The 9,222-nt window shown below is 49.6% G+C and overlaps 1 protein-coding gene across 1 annotated transcript in view; it reads left to right on the top strand.

Annotated features, from left to right (window-relative positions):
• The first annotated feature begins 3,810 nt into the window (after positions 1 to 3,810).
• Positions 3,811 to 9,222, top strand: part of mst1 (macrophage stimulating 1) — a 113,885-nt gene continuing 108,473 nt past the window's right edge. Inside the window, exon 1 of the mRNA XM_067999009.1 lies at positions 3,811 to 3,954. Coding sequence (XP_067855110.1) covers positions 3,903 to 3,954 — 52 coding nt within the window. The 5' untranslated portion in view covers positions 3,811 to 3,902. The remainder of the gene's footprint in view (positions 3,955 to 9,222) is intronic.

The following is a 9,222-nucleotide window of genomic DNA, read 5'->3' as shown; positions in this document are numbered from 1 at the left end:
GTTGGTTAGTGGGTAGCACCCACCTCCTGTATATCCTGGTATGAGGGTGTTGGTTAGTGGGTAGCACGCACCTCTTGTATGTTCGGGTAATAGGGTAATGGTTAGTGGGTGGCACGCACCTCCTGTATATCCTGGTATGAGGGTGTTGGTTAGTGGGTGGCACGTACCTCCTGTATATCCTGGTATGAGGGTGTTGGTTAGTGGGTGGCACGCACCTCCTGTATATCCTGGTATGAGGGTGTTGGTTAGTGGGTGGCACGCACCTCTTGTATGTTCGGGTAATAGGGTAATGGTTAGTGGGTGGCACGCACCTCCTGTATATCCTGGTATGAGGGTGTTGGTTAGTGGGTGGCACGCACCTCCTGTATAACCTGGTAATAGGGTGTTGGTTAGTGGGTGGCACGCACCTCCTGTATGTTCGGGTAATAGGGTAATGGTTAGTGGGTGGCACGCACCTCCTGTATATCCTGGTATGAGGGTAATGGTTAGTGGGTAGCACGCACCTCCTGTATATCCTAGTATGAGGGTGTTGGTTAGTGGGTAGCACCCACCTCCTGTATATCCTGGTATGAGGGTGTTGGTTAGTGGGTGGCACGTACCTCCTGTATGTTCGGGTAATAGGGTAATGGTTAGTGGGTGGCACGCACCTCCTGTATGTTCGGGTAATAGGGTAATGGTTAGTGGGTGGCACGCACCTCCTGTATGTTCGGGTAATAGGGTAATGGTTAGTGGGTGGCATTGGGAACCCATTGTGACCTCTTTGGAATTGGAGGAATGGGGCGAATGTTTAAGGTGGAAGTGGATCATAAGGCAGTTGTCAGCAGCTAAAAGGAATGATTAAAATTGAAGAGTAACACGTTTTCTATAAGAATATAAGAAATAGGAGCAGGAGTGAGCCATCCGGCCCCTCAAACCTGCTCCGCCATTCAACAAGATCATGGCTGATCTCCTACCTCAACGCTACTTTCCTGCACTATCCCCATATCCCTTGATGCATTTAATATCTAGAAATCTATCGATCTCTGTTTTGAATGTACTCAATGACTGAGCCTCCACAGCTCTCTGGGGTAGAGAATTCCAAAGATTCACCACCCTCTGAGTGAAGAAATTTCTCCTCATCTCAGTCCTAAATGGCCTACCCCTTATTCTGAGACTGTAACCCCTGGTTCTAGACTCCCCAGCCGGGGAACATCATCCAGGACAAAGCAGCCCACTTGATTGGCACCCCATCCACCACCCTAAACATTCACTCCCTTCACCACCGGCGCACTGTGGCTGCAGTGTGTACCATCCACAGGATGCACTGCAGCAACTCGCCAAGGCTTCTTCGACAGCACCTCCCAAACCCGCGACCTCTACCACCTAGAAGGACAAGAGCAGCAGATACATGGGAACAACACCACCTGCACGTTCCCCTCCAAGTCACACACCATCCCGACTTGGAAATATATCGCCGTTCCTTCATCGTCGCTGGGTCAAAATCCTGGAACTCCCTTCCTAACAGCACTGTGGGAGAACCATCACCACACGGACTGCAGTGGTTCAAGAAGGCGGCTCACCACCACCTTCTCAAGGGCAATTAGGGATGGGCAATAAATGCCGGCCTCATCAGCAACGCCCATATCCCAAGAACGAATAAAAAAAAAGCTGGGGAAACATCCTCCCTGCATCTACCCTGTCGGGCCCTGTAAGAATTTTGTATGTTTCAATGAGATCACCTCTCATTCTTCTAAACTCTAGAGAATACAGGCCGAGTCTACTCAATCTCACCTCATACAACAATCCCACCATCCCAGGAATCAGTCTGGTGAACCTGTGTTGCACTCGCTCTATGGCAAGTATATCCTTTCTTAGGTAAGGAGACCAAAACTGTACACAATCTCCAGCGGTCTCACCAAGGCCACGTATAATTGCAGTAAGACATCTTTATTCCTGTACTCAAATCCTCTTGTAATAAAGGCCAACATATCATTTGCCTTCCTAATTGCTTGCTGCACCTGCATGTTTGCTTTCAGTGACTCATGTACAAGGACACCCAGATCCCTTTGAAAATCAACATTTCCCAATCTCTCACCATTTAAAAAATACTCTGCATTTCTGTTTTTCCTACCAAAGTGGATAACTTCACATTTTTCCACATTATATTCCATCTGCCATGTTCTTGCCCACTCACTTAGCCTCTCCATATCCCTTTGAAGCCTCTTTGCATCCTCCTCACAACTCACATTACCTCCTAATTTTGTTTCATCAGCAAACTTGGACTCTGTTTGAAGAACCTGCTGAACCTGTTACATCAACTGGTGCCTTTTCTTCACTGCCTAGCAATGCTGGTCCTGATTTGTGGTCGGTTTTAATGAGGCAGTAATGGTGGAAAATGGGATATATGATGTCTGCTCGTTACTATCACCGAATTTAACTACACAAGCCTATTTTAGGAAGTGATGTGGGAAATTGGGCAGGTGGGTGAGTATCCAGTATAATGGATCCAGCGTGAGATCTCCAATAAGATAGATCCAGTGTAACGGATCCAGTGTAACGGAACCAACGTAATGGATCCAACGTGACAGATCCTACATGGCAGATGCAGCGTAATGAAACCAGCATAGCTGATCCAGCTTTAAGGATCCAGCGTGACGGATCCAGCGTGACAGATCCAGCGTGAGGGACCCATTGTAGCGGACCCAATGTGGTGGATCCGGCGTGACGGACCCAGCGTGACAGATCCAGCGTGAGGGACCCAGCGTGACAGACTCAGTGTGACAGACACAGAGTGACGGACCCAGCGCGAGAGACTCATCGTGATGGATCCAGCGTGACAGATGCAGAGTGATGGATCCGGCATGACAGACCCAATGTGACAGACCCAGCGTGACGGACCCAGCGTGACGGACCCAGCGTGACGGACCCAGCGTGACGGACCCAGCGTGACGGACCCAGCGTGACGGACCCAGCGTGACGGACCCAGCGTGACGGACCCAGCGTGACGGACCCAATGTGACGGACCCAGCGTGACGGACCCAGCGTGACGGACCCAGCGTGACGGACCCAGCGTGACGGACCCAGCGTGACGGACCCAGCGTGACGGACCCAGCGTGACGGACCCAATGTGACGGACCCAGCGTGACGGACCCAGCGTGACGGACCCAGCGTGACGGACCCAGCGTGACGGACCCAGCGTGACTGACCCAGCATGACTGACCCAATGTGACGGACCCAGCGTGACGGACCCAGCGTGACGGACCCAGCGTGACGGACCCAGCGTGACGGACCCAGCGTGACGGACCCAGCGTGACGGGCTTCTGCCCCAGTTCTCACTCCCACTTGCCCTTTGTTGAGTTACCAATCTCAACTGGGCAATGAGGAATGGAACTACTTCAATTGGCTTCCCAGCCTCTAAATTAGGGAAAAGAAAAATTAGCGGGGGTTTCTGTCCCAGATCACTATCCAGGGATTGCTGCTGGAAAGTGCATGGGACTCTCAATAGACCGTAGCAAGATAGCTGCTCTACTACGTATGTTGAGTGAGCATAGGATTGGCCTCGTTGTGATGCCTCCTCCCTTAGTCAAATAGGCTGCCAAAGGTGTTCAGGAACCTGGGGAACAGTACCCTCAGCACAGGTCTTCAGGGGGAGGAAGTTAGGGGGGGTGGGAGGGAGGAAGTTATAGAATGAGAAAAATGGAAACAACAAAAACAGCAATTTAAGGAGTTAATGAATCCTCTTCCTAATGAAAACATATTGCAAAGGAAGTTAATAAGTGAACCAGAGACAAATATTGGAGGAATGCTGCAATGGGATTGTGAAAAGGGGAATGCATTGACCTCTCATTTCTGAGTCCAGAGCAAACACGAGTATTAGGGTCCAGCAGGACAACATCGTCAATGATCCTCACAGCTGTACAATAATGAAGTCTCTCCATATCCTGATGTTCATTTTAAGCAGGGAGTTTGTGGTTGGTAAGTTAAATAAAACCTAGGGAGCTCAATTGGTAGATGAATGGCCCAATGTGTAAAGAGTGGCCAAATAACGATGTCTCTCGGTGTACTGCGTTGTGTTAAATGATCTGTTATATGATGACAATTAGCTGATGTCCTGTGGTGGAGCTTATGGTAAACTGGTTGTAGTGTAAAATGTACTGTGCTGAGGTTTCCTCTTCCTGGCGGTATTCCGCCCACCCCTCTGACAGCGCTGCAACCCCGATTCACTTCCCTCGATCGGGGGTTATTATCCGTGCAGGGTGGGCTCCCGGTCGGATTCTCGCTACCAAAGGAGAGCCCGCCGGTGAAACTGTAGCTGTTCCGGTGGTGCTGCCGCAACACAATGGGCAGCGGCCGACCTTAAAGAGGCAGAAGGGCAGGAGTTGCAGCATGTAGGCTTTGGTAGAGACCTCTGAGTCAGAAGATCGTGGGTTCAAGCCCCACTCCAGAGACTTGAGCACATAATCTAAGCTGACCAGTGCAGTACTGAGGGAGTGCTGCACTGTCGGAGGGTCAGTACTGAGGGAGTGCTGCACTGTCGGAGGGTCAGTACTGAGGGAGTGCTGCACTGTCGGAGGGTCAGTACTGAGGGAGTGCTGCACTGTCGGAGGGTCAGTACTGAGGGAGTGCTGCACTGTCGGAGGTGCCGTCGTTCAGATGAGACGTTAAACCAAAGCCCCGTCTGCCCTCTCAGGTGGACATAAAAGATTTCATGGCACTATTTTGAAGAAGAGCAGGGAGTTCTCTCCGGTGTCCTGGCCAATATTTATCCCTCAACCACCATCACTAAAACTGATTATCTGGTCATTATCACATTGCTATTTGTGGGACCTCGCTGTGCATTTCCTACATTAGAACATTGACTACACTTCAAAAGTATTTCATTGGGGAAGCGCTTTGGGATATCCTGAGGTTGTGAAAGGCACTCTATAAATGCAAGTCTTTCTTTTCTTTCATGCTGCTGCCCTCGGCCGACTGGCACTTTCCACCAGGCAGTCCTGGGGAGTGGCAACAATGGGCAGATGGGTGAGAAAAGGGACAGGACGAAGGTCTCTGCCTCTCCGCCGCCTTATATGTGGGGGGTTGGGGAAGGGGCAGCCGGTGGTGGTGGTGGCCGCGGGGGAAGAGGGAAATTGAGCTCTTGCGGGAACACAATGGTAGATTTTGTCCCCTTTTCTGCCGCTATCTCACCTGGCTTCAGATAGTGCCCACAATGTACTATACTGCTGCTGAGGGACAGCTGTGTTTAACTAGGCTCGTGCGTGGAAGCTCAAAGTCTGTGTTGTGAGTAGACTCCTCCTTGGGTCATGCAGTTATTGGTGGGGGAAGTCAGCACATTGGCACGTTTCTGTAAATTTCCGGCTTCAGGTCAGCAGAAATCAGCGTGGACTGACTGGCAGATGCGGGTTATAGTCGGGTGGGGGAGGGAGCCAGGGATACAGACGGGTTTCGACTCATGGGCAGTTCCAGTGCAAGTCCCTTTTCACAATTCCTGCTTCTTGCCAACGTACCTGTCTTGCCCGCTACCCACTTCTGCCCCAATCCCGGCTGCCCCCTTTTCATTGTCAAGGGACCCACTGCTCCTGTACTGCCTCCAGCCCTGGCGCTGCCTCCGTAGCCTGTCAGTGGGGGCAGGGATTGGAGGAGAGGAAGAGGCAGACCGCAGACGATGAGGGCTGAGCGGAAGGGGGTGGAGGAATGAGCAGCAGGAGAGGTGACAGAGGGCAGCAAGGGGGCTTAGGAAGGGTGCGGGGGGCTTAGGAAGGGTGCGGGGGGCTTAGGAAGGGTGCGGGGGGCTTAGGAAGGGTGCGGGGGGCTTAGGAAGGGTGCGGGGGGCTTAGGAAGGGTGCGGGGGGCTTAGGAAGGGTGCGGGGGGCTTAGGAAGGATGCGGGGGGCTTAGGAAGGGTGCGGGGGGCTTAGGAAGGATGCGGGGGGCTTAGGAAGGATGCGGGGGGCTAGGACGGATGCGGGGGGCTAGGACGGATGCGGGGGGCTAGGAAGGATGCGGGGGGCTAGGAAGGATGCGGGGGGCTAGGAAGGATGCAGGGGATTAGGACGGATGCAGGGGATTAGGAAGGATACAGTGGGTTAGGAAGGATACAGTGGGTGGTGTAAAGGGACAGCAGATCAGCGAGGAGGTAAGAGTAATGTTGCCAACTCGTAATCCTAGAGGTTTCGTCACATGACATCGTTTCCAGCAGCTCCACTTGGTTGAACAGCCCTTTTCCCCCCATGTCCAATATTTTTCTAACTAATAAACAAGCATGTTCAAAGTAAATGAAAACAAAAACACACTTTTAAAAAAAAAAATGGCCCCCATTGATTTTTCTCTGGGTTGCTCACAGCAGTGTCCAGAAGATATAATTCCTGGTGACTCCAGGACAATCCTGGAGGGTTGGCAACCCTAGATAAGAGTGAAAGTGAGGAGGTTGTGGGAGGGGTGGGTGGGGTGGGTGGGGTGGGGCAAATGGCATGCCAGTTAATGGGAGCAAAAGATTGGTGAATCGGCAACAGGAAGTGGTGAAGCAGTGGGGCAGGTGAATGGAGCCGCTCTGAGGCCTACACTCTTCCCCACACCCACCTCTGGAAAGTTAGCCCTGTAGCCCACAACAGCTCCTTTCTTCACCTCCTACCTGAAAAGATAGAACTAAAAGAGAACTAAGTAAAAGACATAGAAAGGTTTATAAGGTGTGTGATCATGTGCCCCTTGTCTCAGGATGGCCAATACTTGTATCACCCTTATTTGTTCTCAATACCAATTCAATTTAGTCGACCATAGGCACCTCAGCGCTCCTCGGCACTTCTATTGTTAGATTAGTCGAAAATACACTTACAGCAAACCTGGCACAGGCCAGTGGATTTTCTGTCTTTCTATCCTGTCAGTCAGTCCCTAATCTAAAACCGTTGCTTAATATAAACTCCCCATGCTTGTCAGCTTAATCAGGGCCACCTGTGGCCACTTATGTTGGAGCCCAGATGGCCGCCATCATCCGCTCCCCATGGTCCTAGTGGTCTATCACTCTGGGAGTGGGTGTACTGAGTCCGACCATGTGGTCAACACTTGATTCACACTAGGTGGCGGTGCTGCATTATGCCTCCCAGGTGCCAACGCAACTCGACACCACCTTTAAAGGAGTTTTACTTTTTATTGAATTACTATCTTATTTAAATTTAAAATTCCTCCTGATGCTGCTCCCAGCTCTGTCCCATGTGTGTCCCTGCTCCTCTGTACTGGCTGTACAAGCCCCATTCCTGGCTCAATGTTCCCTGTTTTGTGCCAGACTTTTAGCCTCCAATGTACCAATATGATGTATATTGAGGTCTCAGCCTCAGCTCACTGGTAGCACTCTTACCTCTGAATCAGAAAATTGTGGGTTCAAGCCCCACCCCAGAGACTTGAGCACATAATCTTGTACTGACACTCCAGTGCAGTACTGAGGGAGAAAGGCACAAAATAAATGCATGTTCTTTCTTTATATATTATTTAACTTTAAAATGCCTCCTGGTCCTGCTCCTAATTAGCTCTGATCCCGTTAATTAAAAATCCTTCCAGCCCCACTCCTGGTTTGCCCCACTCCTGCTAATTAAAACCACCCCTAGCCTCACTCATGGCTCTTCCTCACTCCCACTATCTTGACCCCGTTCTGTGCCAGTTGCTCGATTCTGCCCCCCTGAGGGATGAGCTGCAGCGCCTGCTATAAGAGGCGAGGGCTATAAGGAGATGTGATGGGAACAAGGCCATACTGCAAGGGGCAACACATTGTGGCAAGGGGAAGGGATGGGAAGACAATGGGAGCTATGTTACGTCCATCTCCCCCCACAGCATTGGAATGTCACAAGACAGCTACTCATTAAACCTTGTGTACACCCTACACGAGACTCAGTTACGCCTGTAACACTTTCCCTGTCACAACTGTTGATATCACCCTTATTGTTATGAAACAGCCTATCCTCTAACTTACTGTTATCAGTGCTATGAGAGATCTGCATGTCGGCATAACAACTATTGTTGAAATGTGATGGAAGTAGGCTTGATACAAAATCGCAATACAGGAAGTGCTTGCTTTATGTAAAATGTTAAATATCTTTTTAATTGATATCCCATGGCATTGCTCACGGTAGGTAGGAGAATATGTTCTTTCTTTTACCTTTGTCTGTTGTCTTTGTGTTGCTGTATCGAACCTTCTTTCTGCTTTTCTATTTTTCTTTCCTTAACTCTTCTTTTTATTTCTCTCGGTCCTCTTCTCCTTCACTCTCTTGTCTTTTTCTTTCTTTCCCTCTGTCTGGGAGGTGGTGGGAGGCAGCAGGCTCCATTTTGGGTGGGGTTGCAGCGAAATGTGGCCATCAGTGGTCCCCTTCCTTCCCCCTCCCCCAAGCACTCATGCTTCCCGTCACACCCATCAGATCCCCTGACCCTTTACCTTCTCATTGCCCCTTCCCTCAATCCTATTACTACTCTTATCTTTCCTCTTTGAATAACCCACTCAACCCCTCTATCCTTCCCTCCCACTACTTCCACTGTCACTTACCTCTCCCTTAACCTTCCCCCCTCCCACCCACTCCCACTCCCAAACACTGCCCTCAAGGGTGGTGCCTAGAAGCATCACCCTCAAGCTGTTCTCTTCTTCCCCTCCCTTCCTATCTGCTTCCGTCAAAGAGGCTTTGTTTGCTTTTAAACTTCAATTTTATTTATTGTTTCGAAAAAGAAATCAATTTAGAACAAGGAAAGACTGCCTCTCTGTGTCTGTCTCACAGGTGTTGGCAATTAGCAATTATCTTTCCTGTCAACAAAACACAAGTGAGGTAAATTAGTTATTTTTTTGAAAATTTAACTAACATTAGCTCGAGGAAATACAAACTCTCTCTCCTCCCTCTTTCTGACTCCACTTTCCCTTTCTTTCTTCCTCAGCTTAATACACTTCCTGGACTTCATTGAACACAAGACAAAGGCTACAACAGATGTGTAATCAGTAAATTGACATATATCTATCTCACACACACATTCTGTTCTTACAAAAAACACTCAATGTAAATGTTATCTCGATATAACTTTTGAAATTCATCCTCTAGATTTCCTTCAAATAATTTGGAAAACAACTGAGCTAAAGACAAAACACTCCATCATTACAATGACTGAATGGTACTAATGATCCTGGGAAATTAGATACACTGAACACACTCAGATTGTGCAATCCAATTTCAGCTCACAGCACCACAGCTCTGGATAAAAATATCAATTCCAAGTC

Source organism: Heptranchias perlo, chromosome 17 (assembly GCF_035084215.1).
Source record: "Heptranchias perlo isolate sHepPer1 chromosome 17, sHepPer1.hap1, whole genome shotgun sequence".
Classification (NCBI taxonomy): Eukaryota; Metazoa; Chordata; class Chondrichthyes; order Hexanchiformes; family Hexanchidae; genus Heptranchias; species Heptranchias perlo.
The sequence above is the reverse complement of the archived record's forward strand: the minus strand, read 5'-3'. Positions and strand labels throughout refer to the sequence as shown.